The 27,612-nt window shown below is 35.6% G+C and overlaps 1 protein-coding gene across 2 annotated transcripts in view; it reads left to right on the top strand.

The window, feature by feature from the left end:
- The window catches only part of EDIL3 (EGF like repeats and discoidin domains 3), a 703,912-nt gene that overhangs the window by 197,395 nt on the left and 478,905 nt on the right, over nucleotides 1-27,612 (top strand). The window contains exon 3 of one of the 2 annotated variants that reach the window (XM_056824616.1): nucleotides 9,438-9,467. The exons of the other annotated variant lie outside the window; for it this stretch is intronic. Within the exon in view, the coding sequence (XP_056680594.1) occupies nucleotides 9,438-9,467 (30 nt within the window). The remainder of the gene's footprint in view (nucleotides 1-9,437; nucleotides 9,468-27,612) is intronic. 2 annotated transcript variants of the gene reach the window in all.

The following is a 27,612-nucleotide window of genomic DNA, read 5'->3' as shown; positions in this document are numbered from 1 at the left end:
TCTATAAGATTATGATTAACAAATGATAACTTATATTTTATAATATTTATTAATAATCACTTGAAATAGAGGAAATAAAAAGACAAAAGCAAAACATCTGAGTAAAGAGTTTTCCTGACTGCATTATGGTAGAAGAGAGAGAAGGGGGTGACGGGGATTGAAACTTCATCTCCAAAATGTAAGGACATAACATGAGGATGAAAGTGGGATTCTGGGAAATGAAGTTCTGGGGTACTTCTAATTACAGAAATCAAATCAAAAAGGGGTTTCCTAAACCAATGGAATTGCCCTTTGGCTGGGGGTGGCGAAGGGAGGGAAAGAACATGAATCATGGAACCATGTAAAAATATTCTAAATTAATTAAATACAATTTTTCAGTAAAATGGGGGTTTCTTCTAATAATGTACAGCTTTCTATAAGTAACTTATTAATTCCAGGTGAAAGTGGTCAAAAAAGATATTCAAATGAGGTTTGAGGCATAAGGAGGACAATCCCTAAGTACTGCTCAAAGAGACTTCACCCCATCTCAAAAGAATCCATGCCTGCACCCATGGAAGCCACCCAAGGAAACTTCCTACTTACTAATTGCTCCTTGTTTATTGGTGGCCTAATTTAGGCAATCACAGTCAGGAAATAGACTTTAGGTTGGTGTATACTGATTGGTGTTTTGGAACATTGACCTGGGAAAATCAAACTTGGAAATAAGAAGAATACATGACTTGATAAGGATATATTTACCCATAAGATATTATAGAGTGAATTCTGAGGAATAGGCATGATGATATATTTAAGATTAGTCATGAATGGAGTAGGGTGGACCAAAGGTGAACGTGGAGGAAATTCAGTGGGTTTGAGCAATGGCTTGGGCAAAGTAATTGATGTGTCAGGACAAAGAACATATATATTTGGAATTAGAGTGGTTGTTCTAAATCACCTCTAATATCCCTTCTAGCTATAAATCTATGATCCTTGGAGGCTATAGGAAATAAAATTAGAACAGTCAAGAACAAAGTGATCTCAGATGTGAACAGCTACTAAGCACAAAATATTTTGACTTAACTAGTCAATTGGTACTTATTAAGGGCTTTCTGTGTGTTGGTTACCATGTAGAACTATTATTCAGGGTTTACATTTTCCAAGTTATAGAAGAGATACTTAAGCTTTCCAAAAGACAAAATAGAGACAGTAGACAGACTTGAGGATTCATCCAGTGACAAAACCTGTAAAAATAGGAATTATTTATTTTATTAATAAATGTAGCTCAGTTTTGAAGACATGATTAATAATGTCAGGGCAGGAAAGGACTATGAAGAATAAGGTATTTAGGGACATTAAAGTTATATCTATGAGAATACATTTACCCCTTTCTTCCCTATTCTCAGTTTAAATATAAACATTTATTAACATATTTTAAAATGGTAAACCCAAGCCCTCTTCACAGTCCAGCATAATCTCAGAAATATTTTTACATTTAGATGTCAATAAAGCATATCACTAAAATAAATGTTGCCTTTAAATTGGCCTCTTCATTTACAGTAGAGGTTGCTAGACAAAACATTCACAAGTCGTCAATTAAGGTTATGTTGACACAGAATTGTCAATAGGGGAATGACTGAAATTTAGAGGATGTAAGTAATAGCAGCTCAGGCAGTTAACTCTCCTCACCCTCAACCCAATTGCTTTGTTTCCTGCATTTTTACATGATAGATTATAAAGTTCATTAGAAGGCATGTTTTGGGCTGCTTTATTTAGGAGCCAAAATTATTATTTGTAAACTTAAGTCTATGCCAGTGTTCAAACATTTTGTCAATGAAACCATTATGAAGACAACAACTTGGTGGTTATTAATTAAGCTTACAGGTTTCAGATTTGAATGGTTTCACTAATTCCATCGTTTTTCCAACCCCTTTAGCTAGCTGTACTTACATTTTTAAGTCTGTTAGCTAATGTACCTGTAGTTTTAAGGGATTATCACATATAAATAGAATCTATACTAAGGCAAGATTTAGCAGACCTATATTTATATAAATATATATTTAGAAATAGAAATAACCTCTTCTAACTTCAACTATGCCCAAGCCCTTCCTTTTATCGTTGAGGAATCCAAGGAGCAAGAAACTTAAGGTGACCTGCCCTATATCACTCATTGTAATAATCTTTAGGGGTTATATTTGAACCATGGTCCTATGAGTCAAAAGATAGTGTTCTTTCTGATTTTCCATGCTGTCTTCAAAAGTGTATATAAATAGTATCATCATAAACCAGAGCCTACAATGTTCTGCCAAGACACTGCAACTCACTCAGAACTTTAGAAAAGTGCTACTTCATTAAGTATCTTTTTCTCTAGACAGATTACTGAAATGAAAACTAACTTTTACTTCTTATAAGTGTCTGTCCAATCATGCCCAGTCCAATCACTAAAATAAGAGTGCAAGTGAATCTCTTAAGAATTAAGATAAATTAATTATGGTATTTGTGTTACTAATATAGGATTGGAAATATAGGCTTTCCTACTTTCTAGATTGCTTTTTACCTTCTTGAATTCATGCTTACATTTTAAATATTCAATTCAATTAAAAACATTTATTAAGTGGCTGCCATGTGCCCAGCACTGTGCTGGACACTACAGATACAAAAAAGGATAAAATATAGGCCTTGCCCTAGGGATCTTATGATCTAATAGGGGAGACAACACATAAACAATTGTATACAAAATATTTCTTTTTTCTTAGAACCAGACTTTAAGATGGCTTGTCCAGCAAGTAAAGGCTACTTGGTCAGTTATCCTGTTAAAGAAAAAGATAGAAATATAAGTTTTGATTATATACTTATTCCTTATGTCCTAATACTTTTTTATTTAAAAATAATGTTGGCACTTTTCATGTTGTATGTCATAATCATTTTTGAATATAGAACCATGTCTTCCTAACAAAGGAAAAAAAAACAAATGTTAAGACAAACTAATGAACAAGGGTGCCTCTTCCAGCAAAGGAGCATGATTAAGTACCAATAACCTGCCATTACTCTACTGAAGATAATCAAATCTGCTTCATCATATGCTTTCTGGAACCAATATTAGTATTTGTAGTTAATCTGTGTTTAGCTTATTAATTAATCAGAAATTTACAAAGTGTTATGATTCAGCCCTGGTCAAATGCAATTGGCTACAACTCGGATTTTTAAAAGCTACTAACTAAGGGGCAGCTGGGTTGCTCAGTGGATTGAAAACAAGGCCTAGAGATGGGAGGTCCTGGGTTCAAATGTGGCCTCAGACACTTCCCAGCTGTGAGACCCTGGGCAAGTCACTTGACCCCCATTTTGTCTAGCCCTTACCACTCTTCTGCCTTGGAACCAATACCCAGTACTAATTTTAAGACAGAAGGTAAGGGTTTAAAAAAATAATAAATAAAATAAAATAAAAGCTACTAACTGCTTTCAGTCTTAAAGGCTTGAGAGAATCCTTATTTTCAGACTTATTAAGTCTCTGCTGAGACCTTTCATTCTGCTTATGCCAGCATCAGAGAAGTGGAAAGTAGATGACTTAAGGATATTCTCCTTCACTTCAGGCATTAAGCCTTCAATTATCCTAACACTTTGGATAGGGTATGTGACATGTAGCCATGTCTGTCTTACCAGCATAAGTACTTTTCACAAGTCTTCAATAGAGAAATAACTTTTTATATAGTTTCTTTTATTGACAAACTGTCTTTCTCTATGACTGTCTACAAGTAAACTGGCTTATACAAACATAGAAGCTATTTAGTCAGTCTTCTTTCTGATACTCCAAACTTAGAATTATGAAATCTCACATAGTCTTTTATACTTTGCTTAACCTTCTCTTTCCTTAGTAATAAATGCTACCAGTTCATAGTATCAATTCTTTTATTAAGAATGATTCATCATACTAGAGTTTTGTAATTTTTGTAGTCTGGCCAATAAAGTATTTTCTTGATTTTTTTGCCCCAGTACTTACCAAGGTACTTGTCACATAATAAGTGCTTAAATAAATGATTGTTGACTAAGTGATTGTTTGATTGAATGATAAAACTAATCACTTTCCTTTTTTTTAAAACATTTTGATATATGGGTGCCCATTGATTCTGAAATTTCTAAATACCCTACACCAAGATAAACTCAGAATGGGTGAGTGACCTGAATATAAAGAAGGAAACTATAAGCAAATTAGGCGAACATAGAATAGTATACTTGTCAGAATGTTGGGAAAGGAAAGACTTTAAAACAAAACAAGAGCTAGAAAAAAATCACAAAATGTAAAATCAATAATTTTGATTACATCAAATTAAAAAGCTTTTGTACAAACAAAACCAATATATCCAAAATTAAAATGTATTTTAAATTTATAGTACTGAAAAATCAAAAAGTTAAAGAAAATCTTAAAGCTGGTGACATGTGCTTGAAATAAAAAAAGGAGAGAGAAAAAATAGTATATTGCACATGCAAGAAAAATATAATAATAAAAGAGTTTTAAAAATTCAAAAATGTAGCTTATAATCATTGACACACTGTGTCAGCTAAGAAAATATAGAATACAAGCTTTCTCACCAAAAATGAGATCCATTTCCTCTTTATATCTGGCCATGATCCACTGTAAATATGAGCAAATGAATTGAACAAGGTAACATTTTTCATTGTTAAAGAACAGTAGTATAAATATGTAGTTATCAATATCCCCAAATTCTCAATAGTCCAATTAATTACAATAGCAAACAAACACACTATCATATTTCACATAAGTTGCTGTATGGCATTTTTAAAAAACCTATGAATTGATGGATATTTGTCACAAGTTTTTACAAATGTAGCAATCTTTCAACCTTGATAATAAAGATGTTTTTAAACAAAGTAAAACTCATCTTGGATTAAGAAAATAATCAAGAAATATCATTCTGGTGGAAGTAAAGTAGTGAGCTGAAGAATATAAATGAAGGGTGCTCCTTTTTGGAGGCTTTTTAGGGGTACAAATGCCTTGAGATTAACTGCCTCAACTTCCATTCACATATTTAGAAATGTGGGAGGGTTGGGGGTTATAAGATATATTTTACTTCAGCTACTAGAATGGGCCTTACCTCATGGTAGGGGCAGGCAAAAATGACCAGAGATTGTTAAGAAAAATCCCAAGACTCATGTTTAAAAAAATCTTAAAATCAATTTGAGGTATTTAGCACATTATATTTTCCAAAGGTTATTATAGCAATTTTTCTGATGAAGGCCATCTATCCTCTATGTGACAATTTACAAAGGCAAAAATAGAAAGGCTGTTTTTTTCATAAATGGGCTTAATTACAATGATCTCAATATGGTTATAGGGGAAAAGCAACAGAATTTAACAGTAGTTAATCCAGTACATTAAAATGATTCAGTGTAACAGAATAATATTGAATGCAGTAATATATGAATTTAAAATCACAAAGTTAAACCTTAAACAAAGCAAACAGTCAAATGCAATAGAATACAGAGATTTTTTATAAACCATTGGAGTCTGAAATGCCTTAGAATATATAACCTCCAGTCTTTAAGTTCCTTGGGTTCTCATCCATTTAAATGTCTATTGTCCCAAGGCAAAGTGGTAAGGGGTAGGCAATGAGGGTTAAGGGACCCATCTAGGGCCACACAGCTGGGAAGTATCTGAGGACAGATTTGAACCAAAGACCTCCCATCTCTAGGCCTGGCTCTCAGTCCACTGAGATACCCAGCTTCCTCCCCAAAGTTAGCTAAAAGGATACAGGAAGCTGAATTTTCTTCAGGTGAAGTTAATAAAAGGATCAATGCAATTAAAAGATATCCTTGTAAAATTGCCATGTTTTTAAGTTCCTATTCATAAGTCTCTCCAATACCACCTCCTGCCCCAGTCCATGTGGCTAATCTGAGCCTAAGGGAAAATTACCCTGTTTTTACAGGCTGGTAGATACGAGTCCTGCTCTAAGGCTAGAGTTTTTCTGGGGCCTGCGGGCGGGTCACCAGGTGATAGAGATCTGGGTTGGATGAGGTGGCATAGATGAGCAAAAGACCAGGAGCAGCAGCTGCCGGAGAAACAGGCAGGCAGAACAAAGCAGCTGGGAACCAGGTGAGCAGCAAAGAGGTCTGGAGAGGGGGCTGCAGGCAGGAATGCACCCAGGCAGGGAGAAGCAGCTGAGCCGGTCGGAGGGAAGGGCTCAAGAAAGTCTGAAGTGGATGGCTGCCAGCAGGAGTTAATCAAGATGGTTTTCTAAAAAAGCATCTTGGAGAAATGTGGCTTAAAAAATGTCTAGGCAATAACTATTACAGACTGAACTAAAGATAAGTAAAGAAAAGAATCAGAAGATTGAGAGTATTTTGTTTTCCCGATGTGGTAAGCCAAACTGTAAAGATTAAAATTCATCTGTTATGATTTAAATTTTGGGAAACTGAGGCAGGTAGAAATTAGTTTCTCTCTGCAAGGAGTACTATATTTTTAGAGGTTTATTGAAGATTAAAATATAAAGAAAATACAAGAGAGGTATGTGTCTAGGCTCAAAGAGGCTATTCATGACCACGCACATCTTGCCTGCTAGGTAGAGAGCCATGTCTGCTCCCAAGTGGAAGTAGGAAAGAGGGCAGAGCCTTTTTACAACCAGTTTAAATACCCCATCTCTCTCTCTGCCCAGGTGAGATTACAAGGCATTCTGGGGAAGTGGAGCAAGGACTTCTGGGGATTGAAGTCCTGGATTCAAGTCTCCATTTTTACAATAGGTAGTAAGCACTTAAATGTTTATTGATTTATATAGATGTTAATATCACACAATGTATGTGGAGAATTCAGAGAAATGTGAGAATATATACTAATATTTGTGTATGAATTGACAGTCTGAAGAAAACAGAACCAAGTTAAAAATGTACACAAGGATTACAATAAAGTAAACAATAGCATGATAGGGCAGTTAAATTCTTATGATTATAACTTTCTTAGTCCTAGAGAACTCATTGGGAAACAAATTTTCCTCCTCTCAAAAAAAAAAAAACCTGGCTACCAGAGAAATGGAAAGCAGTATACAGCTTTAGCAATTATTTTCCAATAATACTCTATGACTTTGCATGGAGTATTCCACCATGATCAGAATCATCTCCATTATCTCTCCTATTTTGGAATTTCTAGTTCTTTTCAGTAATTATCATAAATCATAAAACATTCCCTCAATTATCAATATCCTTCTTAACTATGCATTCATTTTTATATATCCTATATTTACTTATCTGTAAATCCACTGTCTTCTATATGTCATATATATATATATATATATATATATATATATATATATATATATTTAGAGGGATGTAAAAACTCTTAGAGGGCAGGAAATGTTAAACTTCTGGATTGAAATCCCATGTTCCTGAGTAGTGTCTGACAAATAGAAATGGCTTCATAATGGTTTATTCATTGATAGATAGATGGGCTTTCTTACAAAAAGAGGACTGGAAGAGAGGGTTAAAGGAAAATGACTGTATTATAAAAGAAAAACAGCAAGAAAAAACAAGATTAAAAAAAACAGAATTTGTTTTTTATTGTTAAAGACAAATGACACCTTAAACCAATAATGCCTTTAATTTAAACCCATGTAGGAAATTTATGAAAAGCTCTTAGCAAGACCTAAAACATCATATAAATTCCCACTATTATTATTATCATTACTACAACATCTACAATTAACTAACCCTGAAAATATTTCTCAGCTCTTCAGTGATACTTTTATTATCAAGTTAATTGAGAACAAAGCTTTGGAGGTAACAAAATCTGATCCACTTAACAAGTAAATCTTCATAAATCATGCCAAATAATTTTGGCCTATGACATAAAATTCAACAACAGTTAACTCTTGTTAAACTTAAATTGCATGGAGAAAGGCTACATTTAAGATGCTTCTGCTTGTGTACCTACCATTGTAAGCAAACTGAATTTGATACTGACTTTTCTAAAAGACCAGGATATCAGTGTACACAATTTTTGCCCATATACAGATGAAGATTAATGGTTAAATACTGGGTAAATTTTGGAACTCTGACATTTGCCTTCCTCATTTTTAGTGATTCCCTTTTTAATTTCATTTAATTATTTTTACAGATATGTCAATACAATTTCATAAATTTAAAAATTATTGTGTAATCTTTGTTCTCTTCCTTTGACATGTCCCCCCCACCCCAAGAAGAAAGGCAAAATGTTATAAGTTGTGTATTTTTATACATATTTCCATGTTCGTCATTGTTGTAAAACAAGGCATATTGCTTACACCAGACAAAACTTCATAAGAAAGTAAAATAAGGAATGATATGTTTCAATTTGCATTTGGACTCCATCTGTTCCTTCTTATGGCAGTGGATATCCTTTTTTGTCATAAGTCTCTTATAGTTGTGCCATATTCTTGCTTGATAATAGTCGAGTCATTCATAGTTGATTATCATACATTATTGTCATTATCCTGGTTCTGCTCACTTTACTTTGCATCACTTCATAGAAATCTTGCCAGTTTTTTTTGTGATCATCTCGTTTTCTTGCTCATGGCAAATAAGTATTCCATTACAAGCTCAGACCATTTGTTTAGCCATTTTCCAATTAATAGATATTTCTTCAGTTTACAGTTATTTTCAACCACAAAAAAGAACTGCTAAAAATATTTTTGTAAAGGTAGGCTCATTTTCCCTATCTTTAATCTCTTTTAGATACAAACCTAGTAGGGATATTGTTGGTTCAAAGGATATACATGGTTTGATGGCCTTTCAGGCATGGTTCAAGAATACTCTCCAGAATGGTTGTATCAGTTCATAGTCCCATCAGCTAGTGATTTCTTTTTTTCCCCAAAGAATCCTAAAAAGCACCCTGAGGGGAGGGACTCAAAAAGTGTTATGATATTTATGAAATAAAAGAAACATTTGTTGGTTATCTAACCAATTAAGTTCATAACAAAACACTGAATAAAAATAAATGTAAAAAGAAAAGGATATTATATGCTTACAATTACTGACTAATTGACATTTTTGGATATGTTTCTGTCAATATATTAGTTGCCATGACTTCAATATTTAAGGTTATTCATAAACTAAACATTATTTAAGATATTTGTGTTCCTAAAAATAATTGTTTGGTTAAAGGCATATGTAAAAATACACATTTAAATAAAACTAACTACAATTAAATTTGCTTACAAACTAGAAGTTAAATCAAATGATGTAATATTTTTGACTAAACATAAAATCAGAAAATGTGGAAGATAGATGCTGTTATTTCTGCTTCTATATCACTGTATAATTATAGAGTCCAAATGGGTGTATCAGGTTATCATTAAATGGACATTAAACTTTGTTTAGGAATGTACCACATTTTTCTAACTTCTTTCTTTCTCTGTTTCCCTCCCCTCCTATCTTCTCTCTTTCTTTTCTCTCTTCCTTCTACTCCTATTTTTATGCAGCATCAGATGAAGAAGAGCCAACCTCAGCAGGTAAATGATATTGGTTTATTTTTTCTTAATAGTATCCATGTTTAGTAACATATATATGAAATTATTTCCCTGAAATGTGAACATAACTGGCATTAGTGAAAACATACATTTTTATTACATAGTTTTGCTTTGATGGCATTGCGATCCACTTTCTTCTTTCTTTTTAAAAATAAAATTTTATTAACAAAATTTATTTTATGTTATTTAAATTTATATTATCATTTCTTGCATCTCTCTCAAAGAGTCATGCTATGTAACAAAATATATTTTAAAGAAAATAGAAACAGGGAAAAGCAAGTGAAATGAATCAATATATTGAAAACAATGAAAACATGCCGTTTTCCACATAAAGAGACCTGCAACTTTTGCAAAGGACTGTGTGTAGAGGCCAACTTTCTTTAGGTTTTCTTTCAGGACCTGCTTGTTCTTTGTAGTTTTGAAATATTCATTCTCTATTTTTTGTGTGGGGGTTTTTCTTTCCATTTACATTTTTGTAGAAGGGATGCTGTAAGAAAGGCTGAGGCTGAAGAGAATAGAAGTGATGAAAGCATTTAAATTCTAAAAATAATGATAAAAAGAGAATGTGAAATATATTACTTTATAAAGGAGCATTCCTATCAATGAATGTTAATGAATCAGACAAAGTAGTCTTTAATTTTCATGGACATTTTTGGGGGTTACATGCAGTCAGTTTTGTAAAGTCTTGATACTTTGTAAGCAGCAAAAGGCTTAATGACTTTTAAAAAATGGAATAATTGATTTCTTCCAGAAATGGTCTTATAGAGAATACTAATGAAATAAACAGTGTGATTTCGGAACTGGGGTTCAGTTAGAAATGGTAAAACCTAAACTGTATGTTGTTAACACTTGGATATAAGAGAAACCTACATGGGTAGGGGAATCAGTTGGTGGGCATGCAAGCTACTTCAATAAAATTAGGAGGAAGCATGGTACAATGGAGTAAGAGGATATAGGTTCATACCCCACATCTGATGCTTAAACTTCCTTGGGCCTCTTTCCTCATCTGTGAAAATAATGATGAATTACATAACCTCCAAAGCTACATCCTTCTCTCAATCTATAATCCTAAGATCCAGGCAGATAATTATTTAATATCAAGGAAGTATAACATTACAGAAGTGTTTCAGGTAGGGATCCCTCAGAGAAGTCTAGTATCAAATAGTACTAATAAGTCATGAATTCTGGATTCTTAGGAAAATATACTAATGGCTGAAAGCATGATAGGAAAGAAGTCATAAAAAGGTAGACTACTTCCTGAGAAACTAAAAATAGACCTGAATTAGATGAGATTCAGCTTGATCTTAGTAGAATGAGGAAAATTCTGAGTACAGAAACCTGAATGCCAGAGGAAGAGCAAAACCCACCAATGAGGCAAAACTAATTCTCAGCTATTTTTTCTATTGGCCATTTTCCCTTAAACTTAGGGACAGATTGGTCACAAAGTAAGCTATAATAAAAGCTTGTAGGTAGGGAGTTAGATGGCCACAGATTTCAAATTTAATGGATATAAGAGAAAAGAGCCAAATAACTCCCCTTGACAAGTTTATAGTAGAATTGTGAACTGACTACTAAACAATATGTTTACATCAGGACTAAATCACAAGGATCTATATGAAAAAGCAACAAAGATTAAAATCTAAAAGTTACATTATAGGCAACTTATTCTTCTTACTTTTGAAAATTGAGGAAACTGATTCCCAGAGAGTTTATGTGACTGTTCCAAAGTCACACAGCTGACAAATAGGAGACCTGAGTTCAAACTCATGCCCTCTCACTCTGTCTGTGATTCGTTCTACTGATATTATTTCACAGAATTTTGCAATTCATGGATCAAAGTTGGTTAACTAAAAATTAACAATTATTTTTGAAATATATTTAAAAATCTTTTTGATATCAAAATCAGGCACTTCTTTGCTCCATGCTCTCATACACTTATTGTGAAACAAGGAACCCACTGTATATTAAAAGTTATGTTTACTTTTGTGGTGGCCTCAGAGGAAAGATTTAGAATACTGGGTGAAACTTGGAGAGTTTCAAATGAAAGTCTAATAACTGTTGGACAGATACTTTCTTTTTTTTTTAAACATAATTTTATTTGGTCATTTTCAAACATTTTTCATTAGAAACAAAGATCAGTTTCATTTTCTCCCCCAATCTCTCCCAAAACCCCTTCCCATGGTGATGCGTGAGTCCTCTGGGTATCACATGTGCCCTCAGTCCGAACTCTTTTCCATATTGTTGGTATTTTCATTAAGGTGTTCATTTAGAGTCTCTTCTCAATCATATTCCCTCCAACCCTATAGTCAAGGTGTTTGTTGCCTTTCCTCAGAGTTTTTACTCCCCCATTTGTCCTCTGCTTGAGGGTAGTGTTTTTATTTTCTCCTTGATCCCAGCAGATTGTTCAGGGACATTGCATTGCTCCTAATGGAGAAGTCCATTATGTTCGATTGTACCACAGTGTATCAGTCACTGTGTGCAAAGTTCTCCTGGCTCTGCTACTTTCACACTGTATCACTTCCTGGAGGTTGTTCCAGTTTCCATGGAATTCCTACACTTTGTTATTCATTTTAGCACAATAGTATTCCATCACCAACATATACCACAATTTGTTCAGCCATTCCCCAATTGAAGGGCATTCCCTCATTTCCCAAATTTTGGCCAACCTGAAGAGCGCAGCTATGAACATTCTTATACATGTCTTTTTCCTTATTATTTCTTTAGGGTACAAACCCATCAGTGCTATGGCTGGATCAAAGGGCAGACAGTCATTTGCCCTTTGGGTAAGGTTCCAAATTGCCCTCCAGAATGGTTGAATCAATTCACAACTCAACGAGCAATGAATTAATGTCCCACATTTGCCACATCCCCTCCAACATTCATTACTTTCCTTTGCTGTCATGTTAGCCAATCTGCGAGGTGTGAGGTGTGAGTTGTTTTGATTTCTATGATTTCTATGTCTCTTATTAACAGAGATATAGAGCACTTTTTCATGTGTTTATTAATAGTTTTGATTTCTTTGACTGAAAACTGCCTGTTCATGTCCTTTGCCCATTTATCAATTGGAGAATGACTTGATTTTTCATACAATTGATTTAGCTTTTTATAAATTTGAGTAATTAGACCTTCGTCAGAGGTTTTTGTTATGAAGATTGTTTCCCAATTTGTTGCTTCCCTTCTAATTCTTGTTACATTGGCTTTGTTTGTACAAAACCTTTTTAATTTGATGTAATCAAAATTGTTTATTTTACATTTTGTGACTCTTTCTATGTCTTGCTTGGTTTTAAAGTCTTTCCCTTCCCACAGGTCTGACATGTTCACCTAGTTCAGTGTTCACCTAGTTTACTTATAGTTTCCTTCTTTATGTTCAAGTCATTCACCCATTCTGAGTTTATCTTGGTGTAGGGTGTGAGGTGTTGATCCAAACCTAATCTCTCCCACACTGTCTTCCAGTTTTCCCAGCAGTTTTTGTCAAATTGTGGATTTTTGTCCCAAAAGCTTGGGTTTGTGGGTTTGTCATGGACTGACTTGCTGAAGTCACTTGCCCAAGTCTATTCTACTGATCCTCCTTTCTGTCTCTTAGCCAGTACCAAATTGTTTTGATGACCACTGATTTGTAATGTAATTTGAGATCTGGGACTGCAAGGTCACCTTCCTTTGTATTTTTTTTTCATTATTTCCCTGGATATCCTTGATCCTTTGTTCTTCCAAATGAACTTTGTTATGTTTTTTTCTAATTCAGTAAAAAAAAATTTTGCAAGGTCAATGGGTATGGCACTAAATAGATAGATAAATTTGGGTAGGATGTTCATTTTTATTATATTGGCTCTTCCTACCAATGAGCAGTCAATGTTTTTCCAATTGTTCGAGTCTAGTTTTAGTTGTGTGGAGAGTGTTTTGTAGTTGTGTTCATATAGTTCCTGTGTTTGTCTCAGGAGATAGATTCCTAAGTATTTTATTTTGTCTGCAGTGATTTTGAATGGGATTTCTCTTTCTAATTCTTGCCGCTGAGCTGTGTTGGAAATATATAGAAATGCTGATGATTTATGTGGGTTTATTTTGTATCCTGCAACTTTGCTAAAACTGTTGATTATTTTGACTAGCTTTTTGGTTGATTCTCTAGGATTCTTTAAGTAGACAATCATATCATCTGCAAAGAGTGATAGCTTGGTCTCCTCCTTTCATATTTTGATGCCTTCAATTTCTTTTTCTTCTCTAATTGCTACTGCTAGTGTTTCTAATACAATGTTTAATAATAGAGGTGATAATGGGCATCCTTGTCCACTCCTGATCTTATTGGGAATGTGTCTAATTTATCCCCATTGCAGATGATGTTAGCTGATGGTTTTAGATATATAGTGTTCATTATTTTTAGGAAAGACCCTTTTATTCCTATGCTTTCCAGTGTTTTTAATAGGAATGGGTGTTGTATTTTATCAAAGGCTTTTTCTGTGTCTATTGAGATAATCATGTGATTTTTGTTGGTTTGCTTGTTGATATGGTCAATTGTGTGGATGGTTTTCCTAAAATTGAAGCAGTCCTGCATTCCTGGTATAAATCCTGCTTGATCATAATGAAGGACCCTTCTGATCACTTGCTGGAGTATTTTTGGTAGTATTTTTGCATCTATATTCATTAGGGAGACTGGTCTATAGTTTTCTTTCTCAGTTTTTGACCTGCCTGGCTTTGGAATCAGTATTATGGTTGTGTCATACAAGGAATTTGGTAGAACTCCCTCTTTGCTTATTATGTCAAATAGTTTGTATAGTATTGGGATTAGCTTTTCTTTGAATGTTGAATAGAAATCACTTGTGAATCCACAGGCCCTGGGGATTTTTTCTTAGGGAGTTCTTTGATGGTCTGTTGGATTTCTTTTTCTGATATGGGATTATTTAAGAATTCTATTTCTTCTACTGTTAGTCTAGGCAATTTGTGTTTTTGTAAGTATTCATGCATACCACCTAGATTGGCATATTTACTGCCATATAATTGGGCAAGGAAGTTTTTAATGATTACCTTAAATCCCTCTTCATTGGAGGTAAAATTACCCCTTTTCATCTATGATACTGTTAATTTGCTTTTCTTCTCTCCTTTTTTTAATTAGATTGACCAGTACTTTGTCTATTTTGTTTGTTTTTTCAAAGTACCAGCTTCTTGTCTTATTTATTAATTCAGTAATTCTATCACTTTCAATTGTATTGATTTCTCCCTTAATTTTTAGGATTTCTAATTTGGTTTTCTTCTGGGGGGGGTTAATTTGTTTGCTTTCAAGATTTTTGATTTGCATTTCCAATTCATTGATCTCTGCCCTCCCTAATTTGTTAATATATGCGCTCAAGGATACAAATTTTATTCTAAGGACTGCTTTGGCTACATCTCATACGGTTGCAAAGGATGTCTCACCATTGTCATTTTCTTCAATGAAATTATTGTTTCTATGATTTTTCTATGATCCCTTTTATCAGGATGTATTTACCTTCCCTATCCCTTTTGATGTGGTCTATTTTTGCTTTGGCTTTGTCAGACATTATGATTGCTACTCCTGCATTCTTTCTGTCAGTTGAGGCCCAATAGGTCTTACTCCAATCTTTGATTCTCACCTTGTATGTATCTACCTGCCTTATGTGTGTTTCTTGAAGACAACATATGGTGGGGTTTTGGCTTCTAATCCACTCTGTTATTCGTTTACATTTTATGGATGAGTTTATTCCATTCACATTCAGTGTTATGATTGTCATATGTGAATTCCCCAGCATTCTGATATCCTTCCCTAATTCTGACCCTTCTTCTTTTGCTATCACCTTTTAAATCAGTGGTTACTTTAAATTAGTCCCCCTAGTCCCCTCCCTTGTTATGCTTCCCTTTCTGGCCCCTCCCTTTTAGTTCTCTTCCCCTCCCTCCTCTCCTTTCCACTCTTTTTGTATTCTCTCTCCCTCCAACTCCCCTTAGTTTTCCCTTCTCCCTTACCCTGTTGGATAAGATAGAATTCATGATCCCAATGGATCTAGATAGTCTTCCCTCTCAGAGTTGATTTCACTGAGAGTAAGGTTTAAGTAATAACAATTAGCACTCTTTTTCTCTCCTTCTTATAAGAGAATTCTTCCCCTTCCCTGCCCTTGTTTATCTTTGTGTGACAAAGATTATCCTATTTATTTTATTTCTATTTGTTCAAGTATAGCTTAGTAACATCATTTACCCCCCTCCATTTTTCTTTCTTTTTGTTTTTTCCCATCCAAATCATGTTAATGCCCCGATCATTCCCTATGAGTGATTCTTCTGATTATTGTATTATTGCATACCATTTTGGAAAGTTACATATAATATTTCCCCCATATGTTAGTATATATGTTTGATCTAATCATAGCCCTTATATAAGAGAGTTTGAATAAAAGAAAAAAAAATCACTTTTCTCCTTTTCCCTTTCTTTCATATTTACCTTTTCATATTTCTCTTGCCCTTTGTGTTTGGATGTCAAACTTTCCACTGAGTTCTGGTCTTTTCTTTGCAAATACTTGGAAATCTTCCATTTTGGTGAATGCCCATACTTTCCCCTGGAAGTATATAGTCAGTTTAGGTGGGTAGTTGATTCTTGGTTGAAGACCCAGTGTTCTTGCCTTCTGAATATCGTGTTCAAGGCTTTGCAGTCTCTTAGTGTGTTCACTGCTAGGTCATGTGTGATTCTTATGGGGGCTCCTCTGAATCTGAAGTTTCTCTTCTTAGCTTATTGTAAGATTTTCTCCTTACCTTGGAAGCTCTTGAATTTGGTAATTACATTCCTGGGTTGTTGTTTTTTTGGATTTAGTATAGAGCATGTTCTATGAACCCTTTCTATTTCTATTTTGCCCCCTTGCTTGAGAACATAGGGCAATTTTCTTCGATGATTTCATTTAGTATGGCATCAAGATTTTTGTTTATCTCTGGTTTTTAAGGTATACCAATGATTCTCAAGTTTTCTCCCCTTCCTCTCTTTTCCTGGTCTTTCACCTTGTCAGTCAGATATTTTATGTTTTCTTCTAATTCATTAATTTTTTTTTACTTTGCTTGAATAATTCTTGTTGATTTGCATGATCATTATCTTCCAGTTGCTTAATTCTTTTGCTCAATTGCTCAATTCTTTAAGGACTGGTTTTGCTTTTCAGTTTGGTCTGCCCTTCTGTTAGAGGCTTCCAGCACTCTCTCCAATTTTGAGTTCTTGTCTGTCAGGCTGTTGACCTCTTTCTGAATTTTTTCCCATTTTTCTTGCCAGAAGGTTTACATCTTTTGGATAAGCTCCATTTTGAGTTCTTCCAGAGCTTGTGGATAATTTCCATTTTGGGGGGCATGTTTTGATTTTGTTTGAATTTCATCCTCTTTTTCCTCTGTTGCCTGGGTTTTCCCTCCATAAAAGTTTTCAATAGTCACTTTTTTACCTTTCTTCTTGGAGGGTTGATCTTGGGTACTATTAGCCATTCCTTTGGTGGTTTTCCCTTTCCTTTTTGGTCAGAGGTCTGGGTGTTATGGGCGGGTTTTCTGTGGATTTAAGTGGTGAAGTTTTTTTGTCTCAGGCTGGTTCTTACCAGACTACGGGGTTTGTTAGTGTGCTGGCCAGCCCCGTGCTCTGTGGTCTCTTCTCTCCTATATGCAGGACTCTCCTGTAATACTGCTGTGAGGGGTAGTTCCCTGTTAGCCCCTGTAAGTTTCCAAGTACTCTGGCATGCCCCCCCTTCCCTTCAGTGAGGAGAGGAGATTTGGCCTCAGGCAGTTTCTACAGTTTCTATGGTCTCCACAGTGTTTGCAGTTTGCAAGGGCTCCCACGGTCTGCACATTTTCCAGTGTGCAGGGTTCTCCAGTGAAATCACCCTGAGGAGTAGTTCTCTGGTAGTCCTCATTAGATCCCAAGGACCCTGGTGTGCCCCCCCCCCCCAGACAGAGATGCTGCTCACTCACTCGCTGTCTCAGGTGAGTGCGCTGGCCCCTACTCTGGTTCCTTGGGGGGGTTGGGGGAGGGCAGCTCAGTTCACATTTTTGTGTACACTTTTTCTCCTTCTTATAGTGTGGCAATGTTCAAATCCCATGTACCTTCATCCTTCATTGCTGTTGTATACTGGAGACTCCCTCTGTTCTTCCAAGGATGTTTTTTATGCTCTTTCGAGGTGGTCTATTTCATTCGTTGCCGGGTGAGAGGAAGTGATTCGCATCTAGATTGCAGCCATATTTACCCGGAAGTTTCCTGGACAGATACTTTCTAAGCATTAAAGCCACCAGAAATGTAGAGTGTTACTTCAGAAGATTCCTCCTGAGAAGTAGCCTTTATACCATGGATGGCTGACTACATGCTAGATGTTACAGAAGAAATTTTTCTTGATGTGCCCTTTATAAAATTCAAAGATGCTATAATGCTTTGTCTCCACTTCATTCTCCCCATGGCCTCATGATTGCTCATACTGCCTGACTAAGTTCTAGAGACAATGGATACGGGATTTCATGTTTGGGACACACTGAGTTTACAATGTCCCCTGAACATTCAATTTAAGTTGAAGTTGAAGATGCAAAGTTGGAACTGAGCAGAGAGTATGGGACAAGTTAAATAGATTAATGGGAGAAAAATATATAGGTACCTTGAACAATTATCCTTGATAAAGGATAAAAATCTACCTTATCATATGAGATAGAGGTAAAGAAATTAGTGGCAGAACATACCTGAGTGATAGCTGAGGAAGAGGGAATAAGAGAGATGATCTTATAATGAATAGAATTTTTCTGCAAAATATGAAGTAATGATCATAAAAAATGCAGAAAACAGGAGAACAGTTTGGAAGAAACAAGGCCTACAGATATGAACATCTCACCATAAATTGAGATAACATCAAAGTGGATAAATGACTTAGACATATAGGGTGAAATCATGAATAAATTAGGTGACCATGAAAAATACACCTGTAATAATAAAATGAATAATTTTGATTCCATGAAATTTAAGTTTTTTCATACATATACACAAACATTGTATAGCCAAAATTAGATGAAAAACAGGAGACTAGGAAAAATTTTACAGCAATTTTCTCTGAAATTTTATTTCTCAAGTCTATTCTCAGTGAAAGGACCCAAATTTAGAAAAACAGAACAAAACCCTGGGTCATTACTGAATTGATAAATAGTCAAAAGATATGAAGAGACAGTTTTCAGAAGAAAAAATGAAATCTTTCAGTATATAAATGAAAAAAATATTCTAAATCACTATTGATTAGTAAAATGCAACTTGAAACAATTGTGATAACACCTCAGATCTATCAGATTGTCTTATGACAGAAAAGGAAAATGACAAATGCTGTAAAAGATGAAGGAATACTGTGACCCTAATGCACTGTTGGTGCTGTTACAAAACAGATCAACAATTCTGGAAAACAATTTGGAGGATTGTTGGAATATGATATAAAATTATGCATATCTTTTGTCCAAGCAATGTCACTCCTAGGCCTGTTTCCTTAAAAGAGACAAGAGAAAAAGGACCTATTTGCCAAAAAAAATTGGTTGCTGCTCTTTTTTTGTTGGAAAATAGTTGGAAATTGAGGCTATGCCCATCAATTGGGGAATGACTGAATTAGTTGTGGCATATGATTGCCACTTACCTCTCATCAAAAACCGGTATGCCACAATCATCATCGCATATGACCCAACACTGACCAGCACAGAGGAGACCATCGAGTAGTTCTACTCTGACCTGAGCCCCATCTTGCACTCAGTTCCCACAAATGACAAGCTGATACTACTGGGAGATTTTAATGCCCGCTTTGTCCAGGTCCATGAAAGATGGAAAAGAGTGCTCAGCAAACATGGCGTGGGCAAAATGAACAACGGCCTACTGCTACTCAGCAAATGCTCAGAGTTCAAACTCACCATCATGAACACTGTGTTCAGAATGGCGAACAAATATAAAACAATGTGGATGCGTCCACAATCAAAGCAGTGGCATCCCATTGACTACATCATTGTACGCCAGCGAGATATCCAGGATGTACAGATCACCAGAGCTATGAGAGGAGCTGAATGCTGGACAGACCACCGATTGGTTAGAGTGACTCTTCAAATACGGATTGCACCTTGCCATCCAAAACATGCCCAGACAGTTCGCACATCTTGCAACATGAGTCGTCTCAGAGATCCATTTTATCTGCAAACATTCCAGTCCTGTCTGGACAATAAACTGTCTGCCAAGGGATCACTTATTGGAAGACCAACCAAGAAATGGAACCAGTTCAGAGACGCGGTGACGGAAACATCAAAGCCAGTCCTAGGCCCCAAACAACACAACCACCAGGACTGGTTCGAGGAGAACAACACTGCTATTGAAGACCTATTGAACAAAAAGAACAAAGCCTTTATGGAGAGGCAAAATAACCCAAACTCTGCTCCTAAAAAGGACAGATTCAAGTCTCTCCAAGCCATGGCGCAGTGTGGGATCAGGAAAATGCAAGACTGATGGTGGGAAAAAAATGCAAAAGAAATCCAGTGCTTTGCTGACACGAAAAACTACAAACAATTTTTCAGTGCCCTCAATACTCTCTATGGGCCATTAAAATCCACCCCCCCCTTACTATCCTCTCACAGTGACACTCATAAAAGACAAAAAAGGCATCAGCAACAGGTGGAAAGAACACTTCAGCCAGTTCTTTAACCTAACCTCCTCAGTCAACCAAAGGGCCCTTGACCAGATTCCCCAAAACTGCATCATCGAGCAACTTGACATCCCTCCTTCATTAGAAGAAGTCCAAAAAGCCATTAAACAAATGAGTGCAGGCAAGGCACCTAGTAAAGATGGGATCCCAACCAAGGTGTACAAGGTCCTAAAGGGAAAGGTGCTTCAGGCATTCCATATAGTGCTGACCAGCATATGGGAAGAGGAAGACATGCCCTCAGAACTCAGAGATGCCTCTATCATAGTCCTATACAAAAACAAAGGCACACAAGCAGTCTGTGACAACTACAGAGGCATCTCACTACTCTCCACTGCTGGAAAGATCCGTGCCTGTGTTATACTCAACAGACTCCTGTCATCTGTTTCAGAGCAGAACCTGCCTGAATCACAATGTGGCTTCCAACCAGAATGCAGCACCATTATCGACATGGTCTTCATGGTGAGGCAAATGCAGGAAAAATGCCTTGAGCAGAACCTGAGTCTCTACATTGTCTTCATAGACCTAAGGAGCTCGACACAGTGAACAGGGACACATTGTGGGTGATCCTTAGCAAGCTCAGTTGCCCAGCAAAATTCATCATACTGATCCAGCTCTTTCATGTCGACATGACAGGGGAAGTCCTTTCTGGTGGAGAGACTTCCCACAGCTTCAACATCTCCAATGGCATGAAACAAGGCTGCATCATTGTTCCTGTGCTATTCAACTTAAACTTCACCCAGATATTACAACATGCTATGATGGATCTAGACCTGGGCATCTACATCAAATACCGACTGGATGGCTCACTATCTGACCTTTGCCACCTGGCCGCAAAAACAAAGACAACAGAGAGACTCATCCTGGAAGCTCTCTTTGCAGATGACTGTGCTCTCATGGCCCACCAAGAAAATCACCTTCAAACCATTGTGGACAGGTTCTCTACTGCAACAAAACTCTTTGGCCTGACTATCAGCCTCAGCAAAACAGAGGTACTGTTCCAACCTGCACCAGGGAGGCCAACTAACCAGCCGTGTATTACAATTAACAGCACGCAGCTTTCTAACGTCAACACTTTCAAGTACTTGGGCAGCACCATCGCCAACGACGGGTCCCTAGACCATGAGATCAATGCCAGGATCCAAAAGGCCAGCCAGGCACTCGGGTGGCTGCGCTCTAAAGTCCTCCAACACAGCGGAGTAAGCACTGCAATGAAGCTCAAAGTGTACAATGCAGTGGTCCTCAGCTCGCTCCTGTACGGTTGTGAGACATGGACACTGTACTGGAAGAACATGAAACAGCTGGAGCAATTCCACCAACGCTCTCTCCAGTCAATCATGATGATCCGATGGCAGGACAGAATCACCAATCAGGAAGTCCTCGACAGAGCCAACTCCACCAGCATTGAAGTCCTGGTCCTCAAAGCCCAGCTACGATGGTCTGGACACGTCATCCACATGGACCCACAGTGAATACCAAGACAGGTATTCTATGGTGAACTGTCAGCTGGACTTAGGAAGCTAGGTTGACCAAAGAAAAGTTTCAAGGATCAGCTAAAGTCAAACTTGAAGTGGGCTGGCATTACAGCAAAGCAACTAGAACTTGCTGCCTCCGACAGAAGCTGCTGGCATACCCACATTAAACATGCCTCCACCACCTTTGAAGATGAATGATGTTGATGTCTTGCTGCTGCACGTGAACGCCGACACCAGGCCACAACCACACCTCCTATAACAACTGGCTTCCCATGCCCCATGTGCCACAAACTTTGCGCCTCAGTCTTTGGACTTCAAAGCCACATGAGGGTACATCAATAGACAATAGATGATAATGCACAAAGACAATCGTCATTCTCGGCTTCCAAGAGACTACTACTACTACTATGATTGCAATGGAATACTAATATGCTATATAACAAGCAAGATGTTTTAAAAAATGTAGAAAGACGTTTTTATGAACTGATGCAAAGTGTAATAAGCAAGACCAGGAGAACATAATATACTGTAATGTCATAACACTAAGAATAATCAGTAATGAATGATTTGGTTACCTTAATCAATACAATGATCTAAGAGAATTCCTAATGACCCATGATGAAAAATGTTATCTGATTTAAGAAACAGAACTGATGAACTCTGGGTGAATATTGAAGAGTACTGTTTCTCCTTTTTAATATATTTTGCATGACTCCACATGTATAATTCATATCATATTTGCTGCCTTCTAAATGGGAAGGGTGAGAAGGAGGAAGAGAATTTGGAATTCACAATTTAAAAATACTTTATTTTTACACATAATTGGTAAATATTAAAAATAAATATATGAATTTTTAAAATATGAGGTAAAGTTTTCAGATAAAAGAATGGGTTTATGAGAAACATGGGAGCTTCGAGGAGGGATGTCAAGGTTTGGAAAAGCTACTATGTTGAATTCAATAGTGAACAGATAAAGGAAATGTATTAGGATTGTCTAATAGTAGTGAAAGTTCAGCTGAGGTTGCATAAGATAGTTTGATAGTGGACCCTGTCAGAAAAGTTACTTGACATATATAGGACAAGAGTGGTCCTGGACAAAACATTAACCTGAATAAACCTGTTTTGTAAGATTTTGTTCTAAGAGCACCATCCATGAATTCTTGATGATCATAGAAACCAGAGGCTTAATCAACTTTCTCAAATCACTTTATGAAGCGTGGCAGTATTTCAAGAAGTAGCAGTGTATTTCTGTCATTTTGAGACTCTAAACTTTTTTGCTTTTCACAATTTATCATGATTCCAGCTGTTATTCCTAGCCATAGATGATCAGATTAATTACTGTCTTCCTTATTCTTTATGAATTTAAAATGTCTCTTCTTTCAAAATGGCAATTATATCTATTTGACCCCATGCTGTATGGCAATACAAAAAGTTTTCTTAATGTTGAATATATGACTTTTCTGACAACCCTTCCTTCCTCCAGTAAGTTTTATCTTATAATACTTTTTTAAATTTTATAATAATTATAACATAATTAAGGAGTAGAGCAATGAAGCTTATCTTACCCTCGTTCCCTCTTTTCTTCTTCTTCTTCTTTCTTCTGTGTTTTTTTCCCTCCTCTTTATTTCATAGACAGAATACTTAATACCACTTTTCTCAGTCTAGGCAGGTGGATTTATTGTACATTTCTCCATTTTATTGCCATCTGCTCAATTCAAGTGCTCTCTTCCTTTTTCCTCAAATTTCATCCTGCTTCTTTCTCTCTACCTTCAAAGGTGAAAGGGAAAGAGAACTGTGTGCATTTTGGAATGATATTACTACAGAAAGAGCAGAGCTGAGGAAGAGAGTGTGTATGTATTATCTTTCTGTTGGCACTGTGCCAAGTCATGGGGCTACAAAGAAAAGAAAAAATAAGTCCTGTCCTCAAGGAGTTCATATTAAGGAAATAACCACCATGATGGCTTCATAAATAAAGTGATTACTGGGAAAAAAAAAAAAAAAACTAATATTGTTCAAACTAGTAAGCTACTTCAAGTTTTACAGAGACATAAATTGCTTTAAAAACACAGTAATTACCTTTAAAAATTAAATTACCATGGTAATTATTTTGCTTTGTTTCATTCAATACATTATTTTCACCTACATGTTGATTTTAATTGTGAATTGATGTAAACATATTAGATTTTTAAATTGTGTTTTTAATAATTTTGTTTGAAGATATGAGCTAATGTTGATGTTTGAGGTTTTACCATAGCCTTTGTAGAGTAATGGAGCAAAAGTACTCTTAAGGAAATTTTTAGTTTAACAATTTGATTTACCAATTTTACGAACATTAGGGTGCTTTGTAATTTGAAGAAATCAGATATTCTTTTTCTATTAAGACTAGAAAATGAAGCAAATATTTTCACTTTTAATTGGAGGAAATATTTCATTCAAAGGCTTTAATATATGTGATGGATTAGTTTGACCTTCAAAGACACCTAATTCAATCTTGTAAATTATTAGATGAGAAAATGGCCCTAAGACACCTAAGTGACCTGAGCATGATCATTTAGGTACTCAGCTATACAAGAGCCCTAGATCTTTTGGGAAACATTTTATTTGTAAAGAAATTAAGCATAGAAAGAAGAAAAGCTTTAAATTTAAAGAAAATTATTCATGTATATTTTTTATTTCAAGCCCAAAATATTTTAACATGTATTAAAAAACATCATCATCAATTGGGAATATGAAATAGTCCTAAAATTACTTCTGGAAAATTATTTACTTTATAGATAAGAAAAATGAGTCTCAGGAAGGTTAAGTAAAGCACTCAATGCCATTCTTATAGTTAAAGCTGTAGTGCCACTGGAACATTAGAAAAATGGTATATTATTTGTAAAAAGAGGCAGCCAAGTGATACAATGAATGGAGTGTGGGACCTAGAGTCAGGAAGCCCAGAGGTCTTTCTCAGATCTTTGTCTCCATGAACTTGGACAAGTTGCTAAAATTGTATCTGCCTCAGTTTCCTACTTTAAAATTGTATTAATCATACTACCTCCCAGGGTTATTGAAAGGCTTAAAGGAAAACAAAATATTTGTAAAGTGCTCTATAAATGCTACCACTTATCATTATTAAACAAGTTAGACTCAAAAAGAAAGTTAAGTTGTATGTCAGGGAGTGAAATCCAAGAAGACTGGAGAAGAACATTCATATTTGTTCTTGGAGGCAGTAGGAAACTACTGGGGTTTAATAAAAAGTAAGCAAGTGACAGCAGGCTATTTCAGTTGTCTAGGTGTGAGATGATGAGGGTTTGTACTAGAGTTGTGACTATGTCAGAGGAAAGATGGATTATTATAGAAATGTTGATAAATGTTGGAAAAATCAATAGGTCTTTGTAACAGATTAAGAGATAGTAAGAAATCCAAGTTGTGAGCTTGAGGGTCTGGGAAAATGGTGTTGATCTAATAACAGGGAAGACTGAAGTGGGCAGATGATAAGGAGAAATAAGCTCAATTTGAGAAATATTGTTTAAGGTGTCTGCTGAATGTTCAGTTCAAAATGCCTAAAAATTTACTTTTTTAATGTTCTGCTTGGCATTCAAAGCTTTTCATAACCTACCCCTCTTCTCCTCCAGTCCTCTTAGATTTCACTCCCTGACATATCACTCCACTTCTTTTAACTTTATTTTTGCATCTAACTTGTTTAATATTAATAACCAGTAGCATTTATAGAGCACTTTACAAATATTTTTGTTTTAATTTTAACCTTTCAATAGCCCTTTTTCTTTTGATTTCTAGAGTTATATCTAGAATAATTTCAAATATGTCTCTTTTCCAAAATGTATGTTTTATTTGTTTCATTAAATAATTTCCAATTACATCTAAAATTTTTAACATTCATTAAAAAATTGAGTTATAAATTCTCTCAAACCCTTTCATTCACCCCCTTTTTCAGAAGACAAACAATAAAACATTAATATTACATGTCAAATTATGGAAAACATATTCCCATACCATCTTGTTGCAAGTGAAAACACAGACAGAAAAATATCCCAAGAAATAATAAAGAAAAAAAACATTCTTCTTTATTAATTTTAATGCAATATGTAATGCCCATGTAAGATATGTATCTTCTCATGGATTATATAAATGTGGTTCATGAAAGGCATAGGTAAACATCTCTGGAATCTTATCTACCCCTCTTTTAAGGAAGTTCTGATTCTTGCCTTAAAGTAAGAGAGTGACTAGAAAGCTGGTCATTCTTTTTTCCAATTTTTAGAAGAGAATTCTACTAGAAATATTTCTATCTGCTACCCCCAAAAAATATTGTTAGTCTAGTAATTCAGTAAATTCACAAAACAAAATCCAATTCTCTAGTTACAAAGCTTCAAGGTAGGAAGGTAGCAGCTATAAGATTATAGTTGCTGACTTGACTTCCTCCCACCAATCACTGGTTATGCAAAAGATAATCCCATACGGTACACAGTGCAAAAATTCATTTATCTGAGCAAAACAGCAACAACAACAACAACAACTAAAAACATTTATCCAAGCAAAATAGAAAAAGAAATTCGAGAAGTTATATGGATTAGAAAACATTAGAAAAATACAGGAGTGAATGGGCTTTCCTGGTGGGTGTGAGATAAGATCTCAGCTTGCATTAAGAATGAAAAAGCCTCATTTTAGCAAAAAAAAGGAAATTCTCTGTTTCTCTGCCTTAAATGTCAAGGGAGGCAAGTTGGAAATGGGGAAGATTTGTATAAGCAAGTTTTCCTTACATGTCTACAACTTCAAAAATCTTTCTCTTTCCCATGGAGTAGGACTGAAAAAAAAAAAAAGCTCAGAACAATACGTGTTTACATTTCTCTCATTCTCTAACACTCTGGCACTGACTTTGCTCCTCAAGCAAGTACACAGTATCCTGCCAGCATTCTATTAGGCAATTACAATCCCTTTCTGTGTGTTCTACAACATGCAAGATGTACGAGACTAGGAAACCTTGATTTATATTCTAACCCTACTAGAAAGCATTTTCCTATCTAATGTAGTAAATGTGAAACCCTTCTTGGGTCCTTTCTATCCCCTGATTTATTCCTTGCCCCACATTTCCTTTCTTTTATTCCTCTCAGAACATGCCTTTTCATGCTATGTCTCTGTCTCTATCTCTGCCTCTGTCTGTCTCTCTCTGTCAGTCTGTCTGTCTCTCTATCTCTCTCCCTCTCTACCTTCATTGACCAGATTCTGTATTGGTGGGACTTCCTTCTATTTAAAGTAAGAAGAAAAGTCAGTTTTTGATTTACCTTAAATTAACTCTACTCATGTTTTCCTGTTTTACTGTTTTCTTCCTTGCCAGAGGTTTCTCTCATTTGGCTTACATTCCCATATTTCAGCCCAACTTTAAGTTTTCAAAACCATCTATGATATAGAAAATAATTTCCAAAAAATTGTCCAAAGAATAGACTTTAAATGGATTGCCTATGGTCACAGGTCCAATTGGAAGTAAGGAAGGCTTTGAACTCCTTCCTAGTTCTAAGCCCAACATTCTGTTGACCATATCACAGAATAAAATTAAGAGCATTAGGGCTTTTTATTCATGAAATGTTTATAACATTCTTTCCACATATACCTCAGGTAAACTTATACAATTTATACCTGTTTTATAGATAAAAATTGAGGTTCTGAGAGTTCAAGTGACTTGAGTAAGGTGAGTAAGTTACAGACCTAAAGATAAAATCGCGATCTTCTGAATCCAAGTCTAGCATTCTTTCTAAAATATGCAAGTTGTTCCAAAAATATCTAAATTCCTCTCAATGTTTAGTTTGCCAAAGGAAAAAGCCATTTGCACTTCCTATGAAAGTAAATGATCAAGCTTTGTTCAGTTCATACTTCATATGTACAAGGCAGCATTTAGAATTCAATTTGCCAATAAAAATCATAGAGAACTCAGTGTTTTCAGTTGTAAGGAGTTTTAAAAGTCTGAAACAGGTTGGACGAATGAATTTATTTTGAGAAGCAATA

Source organism: Monodelphis domestica, chromosome 3 (assembly GCF_027887165.1).
Source record: "Monodelphis domestica isolate mMonDom1 chromosome 3, mMonDom1.pri, whole genome shotgun sequence".
Lineage (NCBI taxonomy): Eukaryota > Metazoa > Chordata > Mammalia > Didelphimorphia > Didelphidae > Monodelphis > Monodelphis domestica.
Note: the sequence above shows the minus strand (reverse complement) of the source record. Positions and strands in the feature narration are given on the sequence as shown.